The 27,504-nt window shown below is 47.0% G+C and overlaps 2 protein-coding genes across 3 annotated transcripts in view; both read left to right on the top strand.

Annotated features, from left to right (window-relative positions):
* HADHB (hydroxyacyl-CoA dehydrogenase trifunctional multienzyme complex subunit beta) overlaps positions 1-27,504 on the top strand; it is a 348,394-nt gene that overhangs the window by 211,028 nt on the left and 109,862 nt on the right. The window lies entirely within an intron of this gene.
* RAB10 (RAB10, member RAS oncogene family) lies at positions 294-26,511 on the top strand. Its single transcript, XM_081188855.1, has 6 exons — positions 294-498; positions 18,075-18,135; positions 19,809-19,947; positions 21,702-21,791; positions 23,081-23,182; positions 24,027-26,511. The coding sequence occupies exons 1-6, from the start codon at positions 372-374 to the stop codon at positions 24,108-24,110; spliced, it is 603 nt and encodes a 200-aa protein (XP_081044981.1). The 5' UTR covers positions 294-371; the 3' UTR covers positions 24,111-26,511.

Genomic DNA, 27,504 nt, shown 5'->3' with positions numbered 1-27,504 from the left:
CCAGTCCGCCCGTCAGTCAGTCAGTCAGTCGGCCCGTGCGTGCGTGCGTGCTGCGTGCGGCCTACTCCTCTTCTTGGCCTCCGGAGCGCGCGCGCGGGCGTTTCTGAGGGAGGGTATGAAGCCGGGCGCTGCCGCCACCGCCGCGCCTTGAGGAGAAGCCGGCCCCGACCCGCTCCGCCCAGGCTCACCCATCCCGGCCGCCGCCGCCGCCTGAGCAGCCATTTTGTGCCTCCCGAGCGCCGCCGGGGCCCCGAGGGAGAGTCGGAGAGGCGCGCGAGGGCGGCGGAGCCCGTGAGGGGGGTCCGGGGCGGGAGGCCTGTTGAGGCGGAGCCTGGCGAGGGAGGGGCGCGCGGCGCGGCGGGGGGGCCCCCATGGCGAAGAAAACCTACGACCTGCTCTTCAAGCTGCTGCTGATCGGCGACTCGGGCGTGGGCAAGACCTGCGTGCTCTTCCGCTTCTCCGACGACGCCTTCAACACCACCTTCATCTCCACCATCGGTGAGGAGGGGAGAGGGGGTGGGTGGGAAGGGGGAGCCCCCTCCCCGCCGCCGACGCCGCTTCCGGGGCGACCCCTGGCCGCGGGCACAGTTACTGGGGGGAGCAGGATGCTGGGACCGGGGGGGGGGGCTTGGGCCTGATCCCGCTTCGTGGCTCCCCTGAATGACTCCCCTTCTCTCACCCCACCCCACCCCTGTGTCTTCCTCCCCGTGCATCCCACCCACCCACCTCCCTCCATCCATCCTGGAAAGGTGGGCTCTCCCCACTTGCTCCCCTTCCACCATGCCTGCAGTACCACCCTCCCCATCCTGGAAAGGTGGGCTCACCCCCTCCCTGTGTCTTCCTCCCCGTGCATCCCACCCACCCACCCACAGCCCTCCATCCTGGAAAGGTGGGCTCTCCCCACTTGCTCCCCTTCCACCATGCCTGCAGTACCACCCTCCCCATCCTGCCCCATAGCTGTCAGCCTCCCAGCGTCATCTTTTGTTCCTTGTGCTGTATCTACCCCCCACCCAATCCCCGCCATCTGAGTGCTTGCTAGTACTTGGCCCCGGTAGTCTTCATATAGTGTGCCTGCTTTGCCACGCGGGCTCCCTGCCCTGGTCATAGCAGCCCCACCTGTCACTCTGGCTGCACAGCGGGGTTATATTTGTCCAGCTTTGTTTTCTGAATGAGGAATGCTCCTAATGCTTTGACCTGGTAGCTGCCCCCTTTGGCAGCAGCCTTTGATTCCTTTGCAGCCCTGCGCTGTTTTGTTCCCCTCCGTTGGCATCTTTGGCACCTGCCCATCCACCGCTGCATCTTCCAAAACACCAGGCTGACTTCTTGGAGTGACCTCAGCATCGCCCGAGGGCTCTTACTCATACCACACCCCCTAGTGCTGAGGCTACTCTTTGCTCATGGAGCCCTTTATCCTTCGGCGTATCACATTTTATGCTATTATCTGTATCTGCTTCCAGCTATTGTGCCTCAAATGGAGGAATAGCTGACTATGAATATTGACTGTCAATTTCTTATCTTCAGAGGGGTGAAATTCTAGAAATGCTTTCAAAGAGATGGTGTTGATTTCAGCACAGAGTAGTTTAAATGTGAGGAATATTTTAGGATTTTTTTTCCAGTGCTGAGTTTGCTGTACTCTTAAGGCGATGGAGACTGGCAGGCTGGGAATGGGCGTGGAGGACTTATCAGAGACCAAAGAAACATTATCTTGGAGACAACTGCTGCCTGCTTTTTGCTTTGTTTGATGTCTTAACATTGCTATAGTAGATAGGTGTGGCCTGAGCCAACATAAATCCTGCTGTCTGCTTTGAGCTATACCCAGGCTGTGTGTATGCACTGTAGATGAAAAACTTAGTACAGGAAGTGTTAACACTGGCCTATATAAATTATGCAGATGCCCCCACCTGTTTTTTGAGAATTCACCAGACTTGAGGAGGTTTGTGTGTTGGTGGAGAGGAAGCCTTTATCGGAATCCCTAAGGGCTTGCTTTTGGAATGAAATTTGGGGTCCTTAATGGGCTGAACTCAAGACACAATACATTATCTGCCCTTGTTAGGGTTTTAGTCTTGTTTTAACCGGATTTGTTGTTTTTGTATTTTTAACTTTTATTTGTAAGTGGCCTTGAGATGGTGATTTAGAAGGTGATTTCTAAATCATTGTTAATAATGTTGGCAATTCTGATTCAGGAAATAAAGCCCCAGGTGCCCTAATAGAATAAACCTGTTTCTTTCTTTCTCGCCCAGCCTTTCATGAAGATACTTGCAATTTTTTCCTGCAGATAGGATATTTTTGCTGCACATTATTCTGACATTGGTTCAATTTAATTATTTTGCAATCTCTGGAGATCAACAGTTTCACATGCTTTGCTTCCCTTATTATGCGAACTCATTTCCCCCAAGATCTCAAGTTACAAGCAGAGGTTTCATGGTAGTTCCTGGACAGGGCAGCAGTGCCTCACAGCAATACACTGCCAGGTACCTGCTAGTTACAGCTATGTGATCTTTGTTTAATATTTTCATACACTGCTTTTCATACAAACTGCACAAAAAACATTTTATATTAAAACACAGCAGTCAGTTTTACAATACAGTAGGTGGCAATCTGTCTGTCTTCTATTAAAAGTATTAATCCACTTTTTAAGGCCAAACCCTCCCAAAGCAATGTACATAAGAAACATGCATTAGATGCATCAGATAGGTGTACAGTTATTATGAAAAACCTGCTCTGAATTTCACAAGCCATTAACAGTCTTAAGGAAAGGCAGGAGTGAAGAGAGGATTTCAACACCCTCTTAAAAGCCTGTATTTGAAGCACAAATAGCGGCTGCCCACCAGGATGTTTCTGTTGCTTGCTGTTTCTTTTCCTTCTGCTTCCTGGAGACAAAAGTTGATAAACTTCAGTCTACAAATTGTTGGACCCTTAGTTGCTGTTTAGGATAGATTGAGCTCTGATTATAAGGCTTTGCGCAGTAGTTCAAGTACAGTGGTACCTTGGGTTACCTATGCTTCAGGTTCCGCTAACCCAGAAATAGTGCTTCAGGTTAAGAACTTTGCTTCAGGATAAGAACAGAAATTGTGCTCCGGCGGCGCGGCGGCAGCAGGAGGCCCCATTAGCTAAAGTGGTGCTTCAGGTTAAGAACGGACCTCCGGAACAAATTAAGTACTTAACCTGAGGTACTACTGTACTTGCTGAGCAGCACAGTTACACACTTCAGTTGTTCTCCTGACATAAACGGGAAAGATGGGATTTGTGCTACTATTCTATGTGACCTTGTCCACTCATAACTCCAGGTTTAAAGGTATTGCACTACTAAACAGCAGGGAAAGGTAGAAGATCATCATTTGTGAATCCCAGATCACTTCCCTTGAGGAGGTTTCTCCCTCTCTAAGATTTAATTGATCAGAGTTGCGCAGGATTATACTCAGTTTGCATGAGTAATAATAGTTAATATTTGATGTCTCTTATCAGGTTGCCTGTGTGTTATGAAGATTTGATTACTCCGTAAACACTTGTCTGTGGTGGTGGAATATTTTATCTGAGTTTTGAAGGTCAGACATCCTAGAGCTGTTTCGCACACTGTACAGATGTAAACATGGAATTGCCTGAACAGGGAGCTGCAGGTTATTGCGCCTTGATTAGGATAAACATGTTCACACTTATTTTACATTTGCATTTTAAAATATTATTTTATTACATTTATATCCCACCTTAGTCCAGGGGGATCAAGGTAGCAGACATAGTTCTCCTCCCAATTTTGTCTTCACAAGAGCATTGAGAGGTAGGTTAGGCTGAGTGGCAGTGAATGTCCCAAGGTTGCCCAGTGACACGGCAGAGTGGGGATTAAAGCCCTACACCGTACTGGAAATAATAATGTGGGAAATAGTTCTTAACAACTGTTGCAGTGGAAGCAAGAGCCTTGTGGCACCTTAAAACTGGCAGAACTGGTATTGAAAGAGCCCACTTCACGAGATGTACAGTAGTTGGCATTTTTTCTTGCTCTGTGGGCTTAATTTAGGTACTGTTTATAGCTGGCGGTTGCTCTGCAGACATCTGGCTTCACTGTTCTAAAATTGAACCGTAATTTTTTATGTTCAGTCTTTCTAGTTGTAGCTTTGTGTCAGCTCAGGCTTATAAATAGTCATTTGCAAGGTTGCCTGTGTCAAATAGTCACACAAAGGAGATTCTGAAGCATGGAAGTTGGTTTACAAAGGTCCCCACGCCTGCTTTTTGGGCTACAGATGGCTAACAGGTTTGTGTGGGCATGAACAAATCTGGATCTTTTTCATAGAGATGGGGCCATCAATCTGACAAACGTTAAAGGTAGGCTATTCAAATGCTGAAGGCCTGCAGTGAAGCTTCTTATTACTAAGCCTAGAAGAACACTATCTCTGTAGCAGCCATACATACAGTAGCAACTTTTCTGCAAGACACACAGCTGGATTATCAAACATTACTCAGCTAAAAGTTTGGGCGGCTTGCTGCTGTCTACCTGCCAGTAGGTAAATCCAGGACACTCCCCGCCCCCCATGCTTTGGTTCTTCAGGCTTTGTGTGATGGCTCTTAAACAAGTCTTGACAGATTTGTTCATTCCCAGGTTGAGCAAAATTCAGAACAGGTTTACCATATTCAGCAATGGCTGAGTTCCTACGCTTTCTAGTTATTGATCTTGCACAATGATTAAGACGCATTTCTACTTCTGGGCAACGTTGGATCTTCAAAAATAAGAGCATAGTGCTTTTGGCAGTGTCATGGCACACCTTTCAGCTTGCCAATAATTTAGGACACTTTGTTATTTTTAGTTGTGGTCCAGCTTCTATTTGAAAAGTAAATTGCTGAGGGGAGGGCAGATGACTTCAGTACCCTAGCTAGGAATACTATAAATAGCCTCCAGTGTGAAAATCCCCAAGTCATCATAACTTCCCTGAATAGGGCAGAGCATTTGTCTTCAAAGGCAAGATGTGACATTTAAAGTTCTCCAGGAAAGCTCTATTGCACTATATGCAGAATAATGCTCTTAGGTTGTGCTTATGTATTTGTGTGTTAATTGCAGCATTGGGTTAACCAACGTTAGAGAGAGATTCTGAGAATCCTCTCTTCCCATTCTGCTCCATCTATCATGGGTTTAACTTGATTGGCAGCTGGCTGTTCGAAAGTGCAGGTGATGCTTTCATGGAACACTTCTGGGGTTCATTTGCCATGGGGCATGCACATGGTCCTGGAACGTTTAGGGGTAGATATCAACTTCCTGTGTGCTTAACATGGTGCAAGCGCTCCTTGTTGACAGCTGGTAAAGCACACCAGGTCTGTCACTTGACTAGCTTGCCATTCAGAAATTATTTCAGCTGGCCTGTGACACAGATCTCCTCGGTTGGCTGAACAACTTGGGACTTCTGCACTTTACTACTCCTTGCTGGTATCCTACTGGCTTTGCAAGTGCACATGATATGGAGCTAAGGTTTCTAAGGTTTCTCTCTCTCTCTCTCTCTCTCTCTCTCTCACACACACACACACACACACACACACACACGAATGAAAGAGAGAGAGAGAGAAAATATTAGAATGGATGTTGAGCCTATTAAATGTGTTGCAGCAACTTTGAGAGAGACTGCCTGTGTGTATGAAAACCGTCCCGAGAGAGAATGTGATGAAATAGGATAGCTGTGCAGCGAAGAAGGAGCCATCTCCATATCCTTAATGTCCAGAGCGCCTGGCTGGAAAGAACAGTTCTTTCAACAGCAGCAGTGCTCCAGAGTTAACCACCAGGCAAACTGAATATCTGTGGGAGTTTGTGGTACTAAATTAAAGATACTGTGCAGTTGGATGTGATACATTTAAGGTCTTAGACTTCAGAAAGATGCTGTGGTCTTTTTTCAGCTTTGGGCATCCTGTATGGTCAAGGATTGATGTCTCCAAAATGCTCAGATCTGAATGTGCTCTTCCCAACTCAGTTCAGACAGTTTCCTAAACCTAATATAGGTGGCCATGGTTTAATACCCTGGTTTGTTTTAGCTAACCTGAATTGGTTGGAGCAAACCACAGTCCTTAAGAGTTGGCACTGGTTGGTGGATGCTTTCACTTTCCTCATATGCAAAGGAGGGAGAGTGGGAAGTGAGATTGCACAACCTGAGACTTTTTGCGACTCGTTCCCTGGTCTTTCAGGCGTTGGGAGATTCTCTGAATCAGACCAAAGTCCCAACAGCTGCAGCTCAACATCCGTCAGTATTCTTATTTTTCCTCTCTTGGTTTCCTTGCTCATATGACACTTTGTTCTGTAAGGTCCAGTGTTCTTTTCCAAGAAAAATAGGTGCTTGAACTCACCACGAAGTTGTTACAATAAATCGCTAGGCGACTCTGGTCAGCCCTGAACAGATGCCAGTTTGACAACAGCTGCGTTTACTGCCTGTGGAGGTGGAAGCTGATTGGGGGGGGTCGCCCCTGGTTCTTGTGCAGGTCAAATAAATGCTTCCCCAACTCCTTAGATTCGGACGGATGGCTAGGGCAGTTCAGAAGAGCCAGGCACAAACACCCTTGTGTGCAATAGTAGAGACCTAGCTGGAAAGCTTAAGGAAAAGTGTAGACTTGTACACACTGGCCAGCTTCCGTTTTGACTTGAAATGTCCATTTTGGGCATAAAGGCAAGAAACGGGCAAGGGGAGATGCTGGCCCACAATGGCGCTCATCTGAGAGGAGCCGGAACTGTACTCCGGCTAAAAAAAAGCCCCGATAAGGTCAGATTGGGAAATGTGTGATCGCAGGCATCCTTGCTACTGCCCTCCGTGTTGCATGGGTATGGCTCTGTTTCATCCTGGTCCCAAATTGCTGCCAGCTCCAGCAATTCTGTGTGTGGTAGGAGGTAGAGGACACAGAATTTGCCAGGAACAGCCTTCTCACTGTTCTGTTTTCCTTTGCACTCCCTGCTACTCCCTGGCTGGATGTGAAGCAAGGCACCAGATCTGCTGCAGCAGCCAGTAAGTGGGGACTGGTCCTGGACACCAGAGTGGTTCAAACTCCTTGCCCAAGTTGCAAAAGGTTTGTTCAAACCTTGTCCTTGTCCTCTATTCATTCTGTTCAAAACAACTCTGGACACTTTTTCTGGCCTCCCAAAATAGCTAATCATTTACAGGAACAGGAATGATGATATTCAGAGATTATGATTCCTTTTAAAATGTATAAATCACATTTCACTCAGGCAGGCCGTGACCCCTTGAAGTACACTGTTTTGTTTTTTACAGTGAATTCATCTTGTTTAACCGTCAATAAATACCAACTGCCACCTCTTGCATCTCAAATCCGTACAGGCATGGACAGTTGAGTTCCCTTTGGTGTCTTGAAAGGAAATTTTGCGATCAACCATCAAAATGGCGCAAAGAATGATAGCCCTTTGCAGCATACATTTTGTGAAATGTTGAAAGAGACTGTGGAAACCGAGAAATTGCTGTTAGCTCTTTTGGAGTGGAAGAATGGGAATACAAAAGGTAGAATTGTTGAAGAGGCCAAGATCTCTTTCTGATCACAGTGAAACTTGCATTTCAGTGCTTGCATTTACTTATCTTACAAGATCTGATTGAACCCTCTTGTTAAATTTAATGGGCAATATGGTATGTTAAATTATTCTCTGGATGATAAATTGCAGGATTTCTTATCCTCTGCTAGAGTGCAGAATAAACCAGCATTTAAATTTGGTTTTTGGGTTCATCAATAGAGCCCCTTAAATATTTTTTATTAAGTGGCATAAAAATTATAAATCTAAAACAACTGAAAGTTCTTGTCATGAAGAAAGGCACAGTTAGCATAAATCTAAATAAGATTTGTGTTGCTATATTTGACGGTCAGATACTATTTAGAAGTTACCTTGATATGTTTGAGCATTTTACCGTTCACTGCAAACTTGAACATTGATGTGGCAATATAGAAAACGTGACTAAGTCCTTGGTTTCTCTTTCCAGATCTCTTAGTAATTAAGGGGGGAAGAGTTGTAAAGTTTTGATGGAAAATAACCATCGAGGACACAACCCACCAGAGTAGTGAGAGTCACAACCAAGCCATTGCAATAAAAACTCTGGTCGTCCCCTCAGCCGAAACCCCCCACCAAGGTTTATTCTGTTTTATAGGAAGGGCCGTGGCTTAGTGGAAGGGCACATGCCTCGCATGATCCATGACCACTGGTCCTGCTAGCTAGGGATGATGGAAGTTGTAGTCCAAAAACAGCTGGAGACCCAAGTTTGGGAAACACTGATCTAGTCCAACCCCCCACAATTCAGGAATCTTTTGCCCAACATGGGGCTCCAACCCATGGCCCCGAGATTTAAGAGTCTCATCGTGCTCTACCAATTAATTGGTCATACCTGGGAGAGTTTGATGGACTCTTTGCCCCCAGTGTAAATATCGAAGCTGAATTGTTGCCAGAGGCATAGAACAAGCCTTTAGTGACTGTGTTGGGAGAGGAAGGAGTCTCTCTTCCAGTTTTCTTAATCTGAATTAATAGTGATTTTGAAGGGATCCCTATCCCTTTACTTGCAAAGTTAGAAGTCTTGGCAAGGGTGTTACTTCATTGGCTGCTGCTGAGACCAATGCCAAGTGTGTTCAAGCTGAGCAGATAGCATTACAGTTTTTGTGACAAACTTAACTTTTCTAGCTCTTCACGCTAAGGTGACCTTGGCGCCTTTTGCTTTGCTTGAATGTTCTCGGGCCCTCCCTCTCTTGGCCATGGGAACCGATGCACCGTTGTCTGTGAGTGGTGTTCTTGGGCCCCGTGCAAAGCTTATCTCTTTCTGGAACGGTTCGTTGCAATTGTGCTTTTTGTTAAGACGTCTGCAAAAAGTGCTATATTGCGGCAGTAGCATCAGTCACGTTAAAAGTTTATAGAGGCATTACCCTGCTTATGCGGGGGGTTACATTCTGGCCCCTGCACACTTAAGTGAAATCACGCAAAGTGGGGAGCAGGCACCCTCTTAAAAGCCTCTAAATGCCTATGTGTCCCTGATCTCCAGCTCTCTCTCCACACAACTCTCTGTTCAACTAGAGTCGAAGCTGTGGCCCCGGCTGAAGCCCGGAGGACATATGGGAAAGCGGCAGCTGCCCTACCCCGTACATCAGCTGTTAGGCGGGGAGGCTGAGCAGCCTAAACAAAGCCTGGCTGTGCCTCAGGTCTTTTCGGGGCTTCCTCCACCCTCACTGACGTTATCTTTGGGTTCCTGGGAGGGTCTCCTTGTGCGCAATGAGGACTCTCCAACTCTCCTGCAATTTCCTGTTAGGATTTTATTTATTTATTTCCTGGTGCCGCACATATGTGCAGTTATGCGTGAGTAGAATGCCTGGAAGTGGGGAGATGCTTGCATTTGCACAGTAGAACAGTGAGTTAAATCCTATAGGTGCTGGAGGATCTGCAAAGTTTCAGGAAGATATTGATGGGCTGTTCTGGACCACCAAATGCCTAAGCTGTTTGAGCATAAAAATGTGAGAAATGTCTTTGCGGATGAAATCTAAGGGCTGTCTCGTCCAGAAGTCTGTTCCTAGCAGTGGTCACCTAAGAAAGGGACCCTGAGGAGGTGGAGACAGTGGCCTCCTGTTCGCTTCTGGTTATCAGAAACTACTCCTGAAGATGGAAGCTCTACTTACAGCTATCAGGGAAAGTAACTGCGATCTTGAAAACTGCCTCTGCCAGAGGTAACCTCACCCTTTGGATAATGAGTTCCATAAGTAATGCATCACTTGTGAAGAACTAGGTGGTGTTTCTTCTAGAGTGTGGTGCTTAATCCCGCTATGCCATATCTTGATTTATTTCCGTATTTTTAAAAAGCAGTGTACATCATTCCCATTGTTGACGTTCATAAAATCTCAGCACCTCCCCAGCCTTCAATTTCTTAAATTACTCCTAAACAGGGTGGATTGGATTTAAATCAAATCAATTTAAATCACTAGTCAGTAAGACTTGATTCCATTTTTGGAATAATAAATTTTCAGAGTAGTTTTTACAATTATATAAAAAATGACTGATTTGGTTATACTATTAGAAATACATAGACAGATGATTATGAAATTATTGTGGTTTGATAAGTTAACTTTATATTTGGACAGCTTTTCTGCCGTACTTTATTGGAAGGAGAAAAATAACCATTTCCTTAATAACAATTTAAACAATTTATTTAACTAAAACAATAACATTATAGCATATGTATCCATGTTTGTTAACTGATGTGGTTAAACAATTTTTGGAAAAAAAACTTAGACTGAGTTTTAGCACACATGAAAAACTTAAAACAAATCCTTATTTCCTGATGAAAGGCCTTTGGACTATAATGTAACTTAAATAGAAAACTATATTTAGAAAGGTTTTCCCCCCAAAAGCACACATTCATTCATTCATTCATTCATTCATTTATTTATTTATTTATTTATTTATTTATTTATTTAAATAATTGATTTTTATCTACCCTAAAGCAAATTGTGGATTGTTGTTGTTGTTTTTTTTTTTAAAATGTCCCAGAAAGTTTTAACTGTCGCAGAAAAATGGAGCACTGGAGAAATTTCCCACCCTCCCCTGCAGTTTCTCCTGTGTCCCAAGAGCTGCTCCTAAGTGTGCCATCAGCACAGTGCCAGGAGTTTGAATGTGAAGGTTTGGTCAGAGGTCTCTTGGTGGTTGTTGCCCAGCTCTGGGGTGGCTTCTTAGGCATTTTGCTAAAGCTGGGAAGCCTGGAGGCCTCTCCTGTACCCACCCTGATTGGGCGTGCATTTAATGGCCAGTGATAAGTAACTCTTATTGATTTTAGAAACCGGGTTTATAGATTTATGCAAGTGGTTACCTTGAACCTCTGGGAGCAACAGTCTAGATTGCCGGCGGTAGTGAATGTGGCAGTGGACTTGGAAGCAGCTATTTTTACAGTAAGCATGCATAGAATCAATCTAGAAACTTTTTTTCTTTTACTTTGATTAATGCTCATGCTTCTTTGATGGACCCTGGGAGGAGAAAGAGATCTTGCCAAAGGCATCATATCCATTAAGTCTTTCGTGTTTAATTGTTTAAGGATAGTTTAATGTTTATCCTCCGTTAGGATTGACTCGCTAACATTGAGGGTTCTGTTGTGGAGTTCTTCTGAGACGTTGTGGGAAGGTATCTTCCTCTTGGCTGATTCTGTAAAGGGACATAGATGGGAGAGTTCCAGTTTGAATCAGTTCTTCAAGTTGGGCGTCATCTGAATCGGGCATTGAGGCAGCTTCTCCTGGAGGCAAATCTTGTTGCAGTTATTCTAGATGGGAGCTGTTTACTATGTTAGACCTGAAGTGAATGATAAGCGGGGCATTGTTTCAGCTGTGAATATTCTGTGTGGCTCGCAGTGTGTTTGGATTCATGTTGAGGTCTTGTTTTTTAGAGCTTGTTTCTGGAATGTTGTGGCTCTGTGGAATGTTGTGATTCTGGGTGGACTAGATGACCCTAGGAGTCCCTTCCACTCTACAATTCCAATTTTATTTCCATGATTCCCCCCCCCTGCCCATTATTCACTGAAGTGGGTAGAATAAAGTTAGATCAGCCTCCCCACTCGTCCAGCGTTTGTACATGAGTGTGAAAATCGCCCCTTTTAAATTAGCCGGATCAAAAGTTGCTGCAGGGTTTTAAATTCTTTGGATCCTTTTTTAAAAACTCCCAAATGACTGGGGACCCTGGGGAAAGGAGCTGGATCCAGGATTTGGGTTAGCCGCCTCTGCCTTAGGTTAGTAATTTTTGCCCTCTTGGGGTGGAAGGCCATGTTTTGTCTATGATTCATCTTTCAGAATACTTCCTTTTTAATAGCACATATTTTTGTTTTGCTGACACATCTATGAGGGTAGACTGACCAGTCTTGCATGGGCTCTTGTTTTTCCTCCCTGGAATCCTCACAGCTCCCAGGGTCCAGCTTCTCAAAGCCAGAGTAGCTGCTGAAGTCCCTTTAGGAGAACTAAAATGCCGAGCCAGTGGTCTCATGGCAGAACACACTCTGTCTTCTACCACACTTGGCCTAAACTTCAACATAGTTTGGAGCAACTGCACATACATTGGCTGTATGTCCAGACATGAGAATGACTCTGTTCTGTTCTGTTCAGAGTAAAGAATGAGTAAATGCCTTCCTGAGAAGACGTCCTTGCATCTGTTAGGCGTGGTTTGCAGTGCTCAAATAAACTTGTGCATCGCCCCAGAGCAGTGCTATAATTTGTGCTGTTTCAGTGGTGCCACGTAACAGTTCCGAAGATGGCATCTCAGTGGAGCTGATCTGTGTCTCTCTCTAGTCTGTACCATTGTTCTGCCTTAGGTTAGAGCTGGCCGGTTCTGCTTTTCCCGCAGGCCAGAATGCTTGGATCAGGGCTGCCAGCTGGCCTTCTTTGCAGTCCTAAGAGTCAGAGGCAGAAGAAGGAGTTAAAACTACAGGTAGGAACAGCCGGTTCCCTCTTGAACCATGCTTGAGAAACTGTTGGGGTCTATTCTGAGTATCACTAATGTTGGATATCACTCAGTAACTTCCCTTGCTAGCATCTAGATGGAAAAATCTGCAGAAACCTTCTTTTCCTATATCTGTGGCTGTCTCTGTGCATAATTTAGAGAAGATGAGTGTTTTCTAAGATGTCACGTCTGAGACTGTTTCATTGTCCCCAGTACCAGCTAGTTAGAGGATCATTATTCCATTAGGTGCTTCCTCCAGCTTTTTCTTCTTCTTGGTACTGAAAAGCATCCGGTGACTGGTCTATCTTCTTCAGGTAGTAGCTGTGCTTGAGGCCTTAGTAATAAAGGTGACCCTTCTGCTCTTGTAGAAATACCTGTTCAGCAAAGCCAGTATGGCCTAGTGGTTAGAGCAGGGGGTTGGCAGCCTAAGGCCCATGGGCCACAAGCGGCACATGAGGGTTGTTTTACTGGCCCACAAGCCGAGCCGCCTGCTCGGCAAGTCCCCAAGTGCTGTGCTAAACCAGCGCAGGGACTCTCTTTCACGGTGCTGGAAATCACGTCTGCACAGACGCCAGAAATCGTGGGTGCGCGATCTGGCCCACGGAGGGGGCTCCGCGGCAGTGAACCGGCCCAGGCAAGGTATGCCTTGCCGACCCCTGGGTTAGAGTGTAGAAAAGTAATTAAGTTGTCCAGCAGAAACACCTGCAGTTTTCAAGTCTGGAGGGAGGGAAATGCTTGGGAACCACTGCTCAAGTTTCTTGTACCTCAACCCTGCAATCTCCCCCTCCACACAATAGAGCAGGCACAACGAAAAATCCGCCAAGTTGGAGGACAGAAGTAATCTAATTTTACTTAGGTGCTGTGAAGAAGACTGCAGAAACAAAAAGAATGCAATGCCAATCCCTAGCTGAGTTGTCTCCAGATTTTATGCAGACATAGGGCTGGGGAAAGTGGGCACTCCCCACTGCCCAAAAAAATCACCTTTGTGTTTGCTAGCAGAACTAGTGAAGGTTGGTTGTGACACTGTTGCTACTGTGTTTGTAGAAAGAGAAATGAGGGTCACGTGAGGTGGCGCTCGAGGCTTTGGAGACATTCATTAAGGCTGGAACTGGAAGGAACTTGTGTTAGGCGTCCTTTATTCTATAGGTATGAGATGCTGTGAGGAAGAGCAATAAGTTGCTGTTGTTCTGCAGAGATTACTGGCAACTAAGGAGTGTCGCTCCTGTTCGGGGTTCCAGCAGCCAGAGGGTCCCTTTCAGGGAACTCCATCCGTTTCCTTCCTGCCTTCTCTACCACCTCTCAGGTGGGCCACCAGCAGGCTCTGTTCTTGGGAATTCCCCCTTAGTATTCCTTCTGAATATTTGTTTTTGTGGTGCTATAAGCGCCAGGGTTGCCGTGAGTCTCCTGGTGGCCCCCTCTTGTGTACAAGGACCGGCACAGAAATGTTGCTATGCATCCTTACTTCCTAGCCTGGCTGCCTCATTGGCACACAGTGTGTCCATGTGCACACTTCCTGCTCTTCTAACCACAGTGCAGAATCCCTTGAATTGTGCATGAGCTGCTCCTGAACGTCATGTAGTGATTCATATTTTCTGAAACCCTGTAAGTTTGATTGAGACTTGAGACGAAGTTGGTCTTGGTTTGGAGCAGGGGTGAGTGAGCGTATTGGAATGGCAGTTCAGCTTGTGACTGCCTGCTCTGGATTTCCAACTCCTAAGAGACTGCGATCTGCTGACAGAATAAAAAGCTGGCAGTGATCTACCCCTTTGGGTGGCGGTTCAGGGAAAAGATGCTGAGTTTTTTTAGGGAGGAAAGTCTCGGTTTTTTAGGGATTCAGGCCAAAGATGCTGAGCTTTTGGGGGGGAGAATGGGGGAAAGTTGCTCACCAAAATACAAACAATCAGCCTCAGAGAGAAAACTCCCGTCTTCTGTTCTATAGATCATTCAAGAATGGAGGGTGGGGTGAGGGGGCGTAATAATAATGGTAATAATAATAATAATAATAATAATAATAATAATAATAATAATAATAATAATAATAATAATAATTTATTTATTCCCCACCCATCTGGCTAGGTTTCCCCAGCCACTCTGGGCGGCTTCCAACACAATATTAAAATACAGTAATGCATCAAACATTAAAAGCTTCCCTAAACAGGGCTGCCTTCAGATGCTGTCTTAAAGTCTGGTAGTAGTTGTTCTCTTTGACATCTGGTGGCGTTCCACAGGGTGGGTGCCACTACCAAGAAGGCCCTCTGCCTGGTTCCCTGTAACTTGGCTTCCTGCAGGGAGGGAACCGCCAGAAGGCCCTCAGCGCTGGACCTCAGTGTCCGGGTAGAATGATGGGGGTGGAGACGCTCCTTCAGGTATACTGAACCGAGGCCGTTTAGGGCTTTAAAGGTCAGCACCAACACAAGGAGAAGAGGACGAGATTGTGGGATAGTGTTCTCGAAGCTACCAGCATGAGTTTGTCCAAACTGCGGGAGGCTGTGGAAGACAGGAGTGCCTGGCGTGCTCTGGTCTAGGGGGTCATGAAGAGGCGGACACAACTAAACGAATAAACAACAACAACAACCAACACTTCAGTTGTGCTTGGAAACGTACTGGGAGCCAATGTAGGTCTTTCAAGACTGGTGTTATGTGGTCTCGGCGTCCACTCCCAGTCACCAGTCTAGCTGCCGCATTCTGGATTAGTTGTAGTTTCCGGGTCACCTTCAAAGGTAGCCCCACGTAGAGTGCGTTGCAGTAGTCCAAGCGGGAGATAACCAGAACATGCACCACTCTGGCGAGACAGACCATGGGCAGGTAGGGTCTCAGCCTGCGTACCAGGTGGAGCTGGACACAGAATTGACCTGCGCCTCCATGAACAGCTGTGAGTCCAGAATGACTCCCAGGCTGCGCACCTGGTCCTTCAGGGGCACAGTTACCCCATTCAGGACCAGGGAGTCCCCCACACCCGCCCGCCTCCTGTCCTCCCAAGAACAGTACTTCTGTCTTGTCAGGATTCAACCTCAATCTGTTAGCCGCCATCCATCCTCCAACCGCCTCCAGACACTCACACAGGACCTTCAGCGCCTTCACTGGGCAGCGCAGGATGTTCTTTTGCCCCTGATAAGGAAAGGGAGCCAGCGATCAACCGTTATCTACCAAAACCTCCTGGGGATCTACCAGTAGATCACGATCGACCTGCTGGACATCCTTGGTTTAGGTCATAGAATCTTAGAGTTGGAAGGGACCCCAAGGCTCCTCTAGACCCTACAATCCAGGAATCTCAACTCAAGCATCCATGACAGGTGTCCATCCTACCTGTGTCCCAGTGATGCTGTTTCACTTCCAGTGTTCAGTTTGTTGCTTGCAATAGAGGTGGAGGAACTCCCATTTTGCTCCAAGAAAGAAAGAAAAAACCCCACCTCTGGTTCCTCCTTCCACCAGCAGTTGCTTGGCTGCAACAGCAGCTGCTTCATCAAGTTGTAGCAGAGGAAAGATGGGAAGCTGAGTTGCAGCATCAGCTCAATAATTTTCCACTCCTCCTCCTCCTCTCCTTGAACTCTGCTTTGCTTCCTCTGGTTATTGCAAGGACTCTGTGGACACAGTGCCCCAGTTGCCCTTTCCCTCCAGCCTTCCCAACCCCCTGTTCCTTTTGTCATCACACCCTTTAGGTTGCAAGGCTGAAGGCAGGGGCTGTCTTGACTCATCTCTGTAAGCCACTTGGGGAGCTGAACACTTGGCTGTGTGAAAGTCCTCCAGGTGAAATCAAAGGGAAACATGGACTTAATTCCAGTTCAGCTTAAAATTGTTTCCATGACGTGTATTTCATACTAACTTCAGCAAACATGTCTGAAGTTATGAAACATTTCCTAGAGGATATGTTAGCTGTCTCCACTTAAAAGCTTACATTTTGGGCGGGGCATAAATAATAAATTATTATTATTATATGTAAAAGGTATCTTCACATGCTGGACTTCCCATATTGAGACGGCCCTGGACTTGTTTTCCATAGTATGAAAGTTTGTTCGCCTTGGTGATGCTTCTGCTGCTGCTGCAAGATCATGTTTCAGTTCATTAAGATTTCACAATATTTTATCTATTCCCAGTAACTGCTGTGCTCATATGAGTGTAGCTTTGACATTTGCTCGTAGTGCTCTCAGATTTTGAGGAGGTTCAAGTTTTGGTTTAAGACCAATGTGGGCATTTTTCTAACAGAAAGCTTTTGCAAAATCTTGTGTTGGCTGTAATTCTGGATTGTAGGCAAGGTACTGTGGGAGAGCTGAAGTAAGCATAACTATAGTGCTCCTGATTTAGGTTTGTCTCTCATGATGCCACATGTCGAATGATGAATCCCAGGCCCTTAATCCTGGTACCTGACTGGGATTAGCCGCTGCATCCCACTCCCTTGTGAGCGGAACATATACGTTCCTTTTGAACACATATAATTATTGATTGTTATCATTATTAAACCACCCTTTTATAGAAGTTCTCAAACAGCATATGCACAAATCTTTTTGTGGGTGCTTTGCAAGTCTATTTGGACAGCAGACAGATTGTCAGTTAACATTACAGTGCTGTGCTTAAATGGAAATATGAATTGCACGAGAAATTGGTGACTTCCTTTGTTTACCATTTTAAAAAATTAATGTTGATGACAAAGAGGCAGAGGACCAGGATGAATGAGATTGACCTCAAATTGAAAATACTAAAATAGGACAAACCTTTTGTTTCCTCTTCTCCTTTCCAACCTTTTGTTCTGAACCTGCAAAGCAGCTTACAGTAAATTAAATACGCCCACCTATAATGAACATAATAACAGAGCAGAAACTGTGAAAACTTTCAGATTAACTCTCAACAAACGATACAGAAGAAAGTCAGTATAATCAGAAAATTAGGAAAAGTCAGCCATGAATCAGAACCCCAAAGACTCTAAAAAGAAGGGCCTTTTGCTCTTCCTCAGAAGGACTACAGTTCAAGAGAGACCATGTGCCTTAGCTTCGGACCTTGGTGTTACCTGGGCTGCCTGTGGCCCTGTTTACACATGTTCAGAAACTCACGTCTTACGGAAGTATTCACAGAGGGAGAGTCTTTATGTCCTGTATTAAATTTCTTTCCCAGCCCCAGGGTGGGTCACATAATAAATCAAAAACGCATACGTAACTGTCAGGTCGCATAAACTAACATTCGCAACAGAGCACCTTAACTGTCTGTTTGACAGCACAGCAAAGAATAAAAATAAAAAATACAGACCACACCTCCTCATATGCCTTATGAAAAGCCTGGGTGAGGAGACTTCACCTACTCTTTAATCCGGAATTTGCTGTGTGCTATAGGTGTTATTGAACTGCACTTACGCACAGCTGAATGACGTGGAGGAATCTGCAAAAAGACAACTCAGTTTCAGTATAACTTGGAATAAACTACAGGCACTAGTGAGATGGCTTTGTAGCTTGACGCACCAAATGCCATGTTAGCAGGAATGGCCAGGAGATTGGCTAAAATGTAAGGTTACTTGTAGGCTATATGGACTGGTGATTTGTGGCAGGTATAGAAGCAAGGTGTCAAGATTTCCCATAGTGGGGGTTGGGGGGTTTGATGGTGGATTTGCCATAACTGCACTTTTCAGTATAGTTTTTCTGGGCATGTCATGACTTCTGTTGTTTCTTTTATATTTTAGGGATAGATTTCAAGATCAAAACAGTTGAATTGCAAGGAAAGAAGATCAAACTGCAGATATGGTAAGTGGTACACCAGAATTTGTGGGGGGGGGGCGGGTTATGTTGATGCGAAAAAGGGGGTGAGATGCTTTGGCAATGTCAAGATGTGCTCTGTGACTCTCATAGCTACAGTGAAAAGGGTCGATTAGCCAGACAGTATGTAACATAAATAACATTCAGTATGTGCCCTGTGACTAATTGAGGAAGACAACACAATGAGAAGAGATCAGCCACAGCAGGGAGAGAGAGACCTGCAAACAGGACTGGAGGAAAGCTGAATGATCTTGCAACTAAGGCATTTGCAGGCAATTCTTCTGCAGCCCCAAAGTCTGCCTTTGACCTAAACAGACAAACATTTGATGCAGCTTCCTTGCATCCTGTCCACAGGCAGGTTTATACGTAAGCACCTGCCTGGTCATCATACGCGAGTCTGAAAGACGGAGGTTAAAGCACTCTGTTCTTCCTCCACACCTGGCCTAGAAATGCCTTGGGTTGCTCAAGGAGAGATGGCCCCAGAGGTAAGCCAGCATAGGTGGGCACAGCGGACCTGCCGTTAGGAATTCCCATGGCTGTGCTTGCCAGGTTTCCTACGAAGCATTACAGCTGGGTGATGATATTCTGCTGTGGTGAGTTGGGGCCTTTATTGTCGTGCTGTCTGGTGAAGGTGTCTGTTGGGCAGAGGGCGGTGGGGAAGTATCCTGTGTGGATTCAAATGGTAATGAGGGTTAGGGCTGGTTTTCGACATCACGATATATCACCAGCTAAACATCGCAATGCACTGATATACCACAGTGTCTGAAATAAAGGATGGAGCTATGTCAAGGCTTTGGCTGGTTTCCAGAATGTGGCAGCTAGACTGGTGACTGGGAGCAGCCGCTGAGACCATATAACACCGGTCTTGAAAGACCTCCACTGGCTCCCAGTACGTTTCCGAGCACAATTCAAAGTGTTGGTGCTGACCTTTAAAGCCCTCAACGGCCTCAGTCCAGTAGACCTGAAGGAGCGTCTCCACCTCCATTGTTCTGCCTGGACACTGAGGTCCAGCGCAGAGGGCCTTCTGGTGGTTCCCTCCCTGCGAGAAGCCAAGTTACAGGGAACCAGGCAGAGGGCCTTCTTGGTAGTGGCACCCACCCTGTGGAACGCCCTTCCACCAGATGTCAAAGAGAAAAATAACTACCAAACTTTTAGATGGCATCTGTAGGCAGCCCTGTTTAGGGAAGCTTTTAATGTTTAATAGGTTATTGTATTTTACTGTTCTGTTGGAAGCCGCCCAGAGAGGCTGGGGAAGCCCAGCCAGATGGGCGGGGTATAAATAATAAATTATTATTATTATTATTATTATTATTATTATTATTATTATTATTATTATTCACGGTTTTTGCAGAGTGCTTGCACACACATCATATATTGCCAGGTCAAAAATCATGAAACCAGTATCACAATATGGACTTGAAACTGGTTTTGAATGATATATCGCCCAGCCCTAACACATATCATGATTTGTGATATATTGCCAGTTCAAAAATCACGAAACGGGTATCATGAAACCGGCATTGCTTCTCCAAAGGGGAGCCACTGGGTGTCTTCAAGGGCAGTAGAGCATCGAGTGCTGAAGGCCCTTTGTGGCCCCATTCTGTGCTTGCCCCTTGGAGCTTGGCTGCTGCTGCTGCATGTTTCTCTCCTTCTCTCCACAGGGACACAGCAGGGCAGGAACGGTTTCACACCATCACCACCTCCTACTACCGAGGTGCCATGGGAATCATGCTAGTGTATGACATCACCAATGCCAAAAGCTTTGAAAACATCAGCAAATGGCTCAGAAACATAGATGAGGTGAGTCGTGGGGGGTGGGGACCCTAATGCTGCCCATTTTCAGAGCTCTGTGGGGGGGGCAAAAAGTCACCCTCGGGAGAGCAGGGCAGGGTAGGATTGCCTCAACAGAAAGTGCTTGTGTTAAGAACGCAAGGAAAGCCTGCTGGAAGTGGAGCGTGACCCTCCTGCCTAGTAGCCTCCGATAGCCATCTCCTCCTCCTCCTGTGAAGTACCATGCAGCTCTCCCTCAGCACAGACAGGGCTGGCTTGTTTCCTGATACGCAGAATCAGCCCAGTGGGGCAAGATTTGATGCCTAGGTGCCTTCACTTGGCCCCACTCTCTGGAAGCAGCCTCCCATTCAGATCTGGGAGTTGGCACCTGAAAGCCTCCTTCCCCTTCATTGGATTCACGGCCTTGGACCCTCGTAATTACGGGACCGCCTCTCCCGGTATGCCCCATGGAGAGCCTCAAGGTCCATAAATAGCAACACTCTAGATGTCCCGGGCCCTAAGGAAGTCAGATTAGCCTCAACCAGAGCCAGGGCCTTTTCAGCACTGGCCCCGGCCTGGTGGAACGCTCTTTCTCATGAGACCAGGGCCCTGCAGGATCTGATTTCTTTCCGCAGGGCCTGTAAGACAGAGTTGTTCCGCCTGGCCTTTGGCTTGGAATACACTTGATCCCCTTCCCCTCTTTCCTTTCTCCTTCTGTGATGGAACTCCTATTTGGGGACTTGCCTGGCTTCTTTCTGGCCCACGTAGGACCAGTCTGGATAGTTGGCCTTGGTGAAGATTTGACGTTTTCATCCCCAAAAAGTTTTTGATTTGCGTTTCTACTGAAATGAGGCTGCATTTTAATGTTGTACTTAATCTTGTTTTTAAGTTGTATTTCAATCAATTGTTTTTATACCTGGTGTTAGCCGGCCTGAGCCCGGTCTTGGCTGGGGAGGGCAGGGTATAAATAAAATTTATTTATTTATTTATTTATTATTATTATTTATTATTTATTGGGCACATCAGAGCATGAGCTTGAGAGGTAGGGCAGAGGGGGTCGGGGAAATGGACTTCTGGGCTACTGTCTAGCATTGTAACAAACTCTTTTTTTTTATGCTGTTTTGATAAAGTGAACCACCTTGAGTAGACTGTCCTCAGAAAGGTAGCAGGGAAATTATTTTAGAAACCAAGCACTAAATGGAGCAAACAGACATAAAATAGCAGTGTTTTCTCTCCCTATTTTCAAGACATTGGCCTTCTTAAATAATACATTTATTCTTATTACTATACATAATAATAAATGGATTGGCCACTCTCCATGACTGCTGCGTTGCAGGGGGTTGGACTACAGCTCTGCAATTCTATTATTCTGTGTTACAACCATTTGAAGCAGATGATGTTCACAGGAGTAGGGTGGGTCCTACATCTCAGGTGTCAAGGCCCAGGGGATAGAGGTGCACCTTCAGCATTCCCCAAAAGTTTTAGAACAGGCTATGAGTTCTGAAGGTGACCCAGCCAGTGTTCTGACCGCTGTGCTTCGGACCCGTTGAAGTTTCTGATCCGTCTTCAAGGGCAGCCCCGCGTAGAGCGCATGCAGTAATCTAATATGGAAGCCGAATCACACAATAACCCATCATTTATGATTGCATGGTTCTCCCAGATACTGTTCTATGTGACAGGCCACTCTCGATGGCGTAGCGAGGTCAGCCTTGCTTTCTGGAGGGAGTAGGAGCAGTGCAGCGAAGACGAACTTAACGGTGCTCTTCTTTGGTTCCGCCCTCTAGCATGCCAACGAAGATGTGGAGAGGATGCTGCTAGGTAACAAGTGTGACATGGATGACAAGAGGGTGGTGCCCAAAGCAAAAGGCGAACAGGTGAGTGGCAGTTCCGCTGGACTCTGCAGGTGGCCAAGAGCAGGCCGAGGAGGAGGAGACCCCTGGGCTTGGAGCCACCTATGGGCAGCTGTCACCAGGTGGTCTGCCTTCAGGGTGGAGGTCTGTGGCTAATCTGCAACGGACACAGATTTCCACAGGCCCAGGCCACTTACCAGGCCCAGACACACTTTCCCCCTCCTAAAAAATAAGGGGGAAAGTGTGTGCGTCTTATGGAGCGAATGCAGGCGGGAGGCTCTGCTCAGCACTCCCTTTAAAGAGCCGCGTGGAGCCGTGTGTCTTGGGGGCTTTTCCGCGAGGAGGGAGAAGGGACTGGCGGGCTGCCCTCTGTCCCTTCCCCCACCTCCCGGAAAACCCAGCAAGAGCCACTGCCAGGCTCTGCTCAGCGCTCCCTTGTAAGGGCTCTCTTTCGTCCCTCATCCCGCTTTGCTGGGAAGCCAGCAGAAGAGGCGCTGCGCAGCTGTTGCTCTTGCTCTGCTGGCTTCTCAGCGAAGAAGCGGGAGGAGGGACGGAAGGGTTTGAAGCAAGAAAAGCGAGAGTCGCTTACATGCTCTGCGCAGAATATTTTTCCCCCCTCTAAAAACTAGGTGTGTCTTACAGAGCGAAAAATACGGTAACTTATGTTGCAAAACCCGTTAGCGTTTCTTACACTGAGTTGTCCTTTCGTTACGCCCAAACACACAGGCCAGTCTTTGAAAAGCTTTGCGAATGTTCCTGTCTGTCTCCTCTTCCCCACCCCTTCAAAGCAGAGTATCCCCGGCTTCCGGAGGGAGCTCAGGGTTACCCCAAGTGGTCATGAGTTGCCTGTGGACCTACATTTTGTCCCGCAGGCTAGGGCTGTGAGTCACCTTCAGTAAACTAGCCCAGTCTTATGAGTTCAGCATCCTCTTCTCACCTGAGTGTCCTCTCTGCACATCCTTACGGTGGTTCGACATCGGCTCAGAGACGGAGCTCCTTCGCTGGATTAGTTTTGTCTCTTTGTAAATTTTAGCAGGCAAAGCAGCCCAGGCTGGAAGAGGCCTCTGCTCACCACACTGACCTCACTTGAGCATCCAGCAGACATGCCATATGTATCAAATGTTTTATGTTCTTGCATGTAAACCTCTTTGGGAACATTCCTGTCCTGCCTTGTAATCTTTTTATTGCTGAGGTTGAAGGATCGCTGTGGGGGGTGTTTGGGCAGCAGGACAGAGCTAGCCGCCCATTTCTGATATGCAGCAGTGAAGCATTTGCCATCCTCACAGGTTTGTTTGTTTCCCCTTTTTTCCTAGATTGCAAGGGAGCACGGTATTAGGTTTTTTGAAACTAGCGCAAAAGCAAATATTAACATTGAGAAGGCATTCCTCACGTTAGCAGAAGACATTCTTCGAAAGGTAACAGCGGGCTTGGCTGCTGGGTGGGAGGTGGGGCAGGAGCTGAACAGGACAACGGGAACTGGACTGAGAGCCATTGAGGCTCAGTGGCACAAATGGCCCCCCAATTTGTGCTTCCCCTTCCCCCCTCCCCGACTTTTGCCTAGAGCTGCAATATCGGCCTCTTGAGCCTGGATAGCTCATTGGATTCAAGTGTGGTAGTGCCAAGATGGCAAGTTCAGTCCCCGTAAGAGACAGCTGCATATTCCTGCCTTGCAGTGGAGAGAACTAGATCCTCAGAGTCCCTTCCAATTCTGTGATTCCTTTCCCCAGGTATCATAGCCTGCGGGGTTGCTGGGGGACACAATCCAGAGTCGCTATAGAAATCAGTGTGTGGCTAAATACCATGGATGTTGGTGCAGGAAAGCAAGGAAGAGCTGCTATATTTCAAGTCAGGCTCCTGGTCCATTGAGATCAGTACTGTCTGCCCTGACTGGCAGCAGTGACTCTCCAGGGTTTCAGGTGTGGCCTCTGATAGGCTTACCTGGAGATGCTGCTGGCTGCACCTGGGACCTTCGCTCTGCCAGGGAGCCATGACCCTTCCTAGGCCCATAACGTAACGTACCCTGAGAACAAGCTCGTTGCCCATTAAGAGTTTCCCTAAACTTGGGGTCTCCAGGTGCTTTTGGACTACAATTCTCATCATCCCTGACCACTGGCCTTGCTAGCTAGGGGTGATGGAAGTTGTAGTCCAAAAGAGTTTGGGAAACCTTCATTTGAACCCTGGTCGCTGTGCTGTTGATGTTCACTGGCTGAAGGAGCATTGCAATTCTGACTTAACCCCTGTCTTGCCGCTTTGTTGCAGACCCCTGTAAAAGAGCCCAACAGTGAAAATGTAGATATCAGCAGTGGAGGTGGCGTGACGGGATGGAAGAGCAAGTGCTGCTGAACGTGCTCCCTCCTCGCCAAGCGCCATCTTCCTCCTCCTCCTCCTCCTCTTCTTCTTGCTGTGGAATAAACCACTTTGCCCATTTTTAACCTTAAAAAAAATTTTTTTTTTTTTGTTCCTCATCTTAACATGGCTCCACTCTTCCTTTGTTCTTCTGTTTCGGGAGAACTCGCTGACGATAATTTTTCTGGAAACTGTATTAAAATCATGTCTGACTCTTTTTTTTCTTTTAATGTACCAGCTCAACTCGGCGTCACATCCTGGTTGTATTATAGCCCAGTCTTAACATTAAAACTTAGAGCAAATCATTTCAGCTCCTTCTGCAAATTGTACAAGAATAAAACTTAGCATTAACAGTTTATTTTGTACAGCAGTGGGGTTTTGTTAATGAATTCTGTGCTTAAGTCACCATATTTGCATCGGCAAAAAAAAAAAAAATCCATTCGCCTTGAGTATGTAAATGGGGTTTTATTATTTTGTCCTGTGCCTTATGTGGAAAGGAACTTTGGTTCTCCCCCTCCCCCTTTTTTCCTTCTTCCCCTCTTCCTGCTCTGACGGAAGCGGGACAGGAGAGTTGCCCCCCCCCCACTTGACTCCGCCACATTTAAACTATCAAACTCTCCTGTGATGACTTTACTGTGATTGATGTAGTGAATTGAGGACAAGGGGGTTAGAGCAAGAGATTCCAGTCTGCTTGGGGTCTCCTTCTTCCCTGGGGAGGGAAAGGGGGGTGGGCTTTAAATGCTGACCAGTTCCTGCTGCCATTTTCTTTCTCTCTGCCAATTTCCTCCTTATTTCCTTTCTCTCTCTTTCTCTCTCTTTTTCGCTTGCATGCCGGTTTTATTTTATTTTTTTATTTTATGGTGTGATGTGTTAAGAGACGGCAACACAGTACGTTTGCCAAATTTAATTCGAAGCACTGATCACGGATTCTAGCTTTCTGAGGTAAAACGTGAAGTATCTACTAACCTTTGTCTAGCAAACGTCAGGCCCGCTACTATCCCCCCCTCCCTCCTGCGTAGTTATTGGGGTTTATGGTAATAATGGAAGAATTAATTGCATGCACTAGTTTCCTATGGAGGATGGTGATGATGATGATGTGGCTGTTGTTGATCTTTATGTATGACTCTGCCAGGCGGTTCACGAATCCACAGCCCTCGACACAGAATTGGTTCTCTTTGCTGCTCCAGGCAGGTGACTCGGTAGCCTAGTACATATTTAAGACGGGTGGGGGTGGGGGGAAAGAGGGCAGGTGAGTCGATTGGTCGCACCCCTAGGATGCTCTCCTTCTGTGTTTGAGTTCTTCACAATAAAAAACATCCCTTGTTTACAACCCTGGGCAATTGTAACTTCTTTCAACGGATGCGGAAGGACGGCGAACAAACGCAGCACCTCCTCTCTTCCTTTTTTTCCCTTTTGCACGAGCAAACGGGCACACGCTCTGCTTTTGGGTTCCCCTCGGGGCAGGACTGCCTTGCCTCTTGCTCCAGCTCTTCCACAGAGATGTTGATGGGGCGCCCGCCTTGAGAGCGTGGAGAGGGGGGGTTCCTTTGCTTCGGGCAGAGCCGGGGTCGGGACGAGAGCTGGTTTCTCTTGAGGCGCATGCTGCGCGGGGTGCCTTACTGGGACTGCCTTCTCCCCACCGCCAAGCCTGCCTGCGAACCCACTGCAGGAGGGGCCTCTTGCAGCACAGCCTCTCCTGCGGCCCCCTCCTCTCCCCCCAACCCAGGGGTGCTCCAGAGGTTGGCTTGAGGATGAACTTGTTGCCCTTGTTTTTAGGAAACTTCCTCTACTAATTAAATCAGCTGGTGATGCTGATTTTAATTTTTAATTAAAACCACACACACACACACGAAAAGTGTTTGGAACTCTTGCCTTTCTCTGGTGTCACCTGCGTAGGAACTGTCCTTTCTCATTCTCTCTCTCTCTCGCTTTCTCTCCTGTGTTGAGCAGTCTGTCTCTTCCCGCGCTTGTTAACCTCTCCCAGCTGAGTGGCTGTTGAAGCAAAGGCAGAATAACTGGGTGACTTGAGGGGACAAAAAAACAAAAAACCAGTGCCGTTTTTTGTTCCTTGCGTAATGGTGTTACTGATTAGTGTTGTAAATAGAAAATGGCTGGCTACCTTTTCAGAGCTGCACTTTCTAACGTTACCAAGAGAGAGAAAAAAGGGAATGTGGAGTCTGCATCAAAATCCTTTTTGTATAACCTTTGTTTAAAAACGTGCGCTTTTTTTATTTGCTTCCTGGGCTTGGCCCTCCTGTATGAGTCTCTTTGAGATCCTTTGTAAAAGCTGTGTTCATGAAGCACCAAGCAGTTAAAAAACAAAACAGTCCACTCTCTGGTACTACTAGCTAAAAATTCATATTCTACTTAACAAGTTAAATAAACTGAAATATTTCTAGCTGGTCTATTTCTATTCATGTTGACAAATGTGATGTGGGTTTTGTATGTTTTCAGAGTATTTCCTGTAACAGCAGAAGGCCGCCCCCTCTCCCTCCCTCCTGGCTGGGAGTGTGGAACCCCTTTTGGCCGCCCCTTTTGCCGGGGGCACCTCTCCACCTCTCACTGCCCAGCCATGCCTCGGAAGGGTGCAGCTTCTTCCCACGATCCAGGTGAAGCAGCCCTTCTCCAACCTTGCACCCTCCAGGCCCCCCCCCCCAGCAGTTTGCTCTGAGGGTGGCGCTTTGCAGTGTCTTCTCTTCGCCCAAGCACTCCCCTTAGTGATGGCAACACCTGGTCGCACTCCATCCATGGAGCCGCCTTCGTCCCAGAAGCTGAATCCAATCCACAGAGCCACCAGAATCTGGGCTTTGCGGGGAGATGGCTGGATCACCCGCCTTTCCTCAAAGTGGCACTGTGCAGTTCTCTTCCTCCCTGTTTTATCCTCACAACAGCCCTGTGGGGTAGGTTAGCCTGGCAAGCTGCCTGGCTCAAGGTCGCCCAGCGAGCTGCTTGCCTGAGCAGATATTTGAACCCTGTCCTCTCAGAGCCCAGTCCAAGACTAACCAATACAGTGTACTGACTCTTTGTTCTCACTGCCTTGCAACTGGTGGGTTGTTCCCCCTTCCTCCTTTTGCTGGTGAAGCTCTTTGGGCTTGACCCTCAATGGGCAGGAGCAGCAGGTCTACTGATGGAACAGGGGCCGCAAGGCCAGCACCATCACTGGTTTGTGAGGCTCCATCAAGGCCATGCTAGCATCTTCTGCCCTCCTCCTCCTGGTTCCCGGCATCTTGCTGGGCTTGCCTCCCTGGCTTATGGGAACCGCTCCCCCTGGCCCTCTCCGGTTTAGTCACTTTTACAGATCTGCCCCAGAGTCCCCCATGCAGGACAAGAACAGGAGATGGCAGCTGGCATTCCTGCATTTGGCAAACAACAGGACCTCCCGGTAGTCCCT

Source organism: Podarcis bocagei (assembly GCF_964188305.1).
Source record: "Podarcis bocagei genome assembly, chromosome: 3".
Lineage (NCBI taxonomy): Eukaryota > Metazoa > Chordata > Lepidosauria > Squamata > Lacertidae > Podarcis > Podarcis bocagei.
Note: the sequence above shows the minus strand (reverse complement) of the source record. Positions and strands in the feature narration are given on the sequence as shown.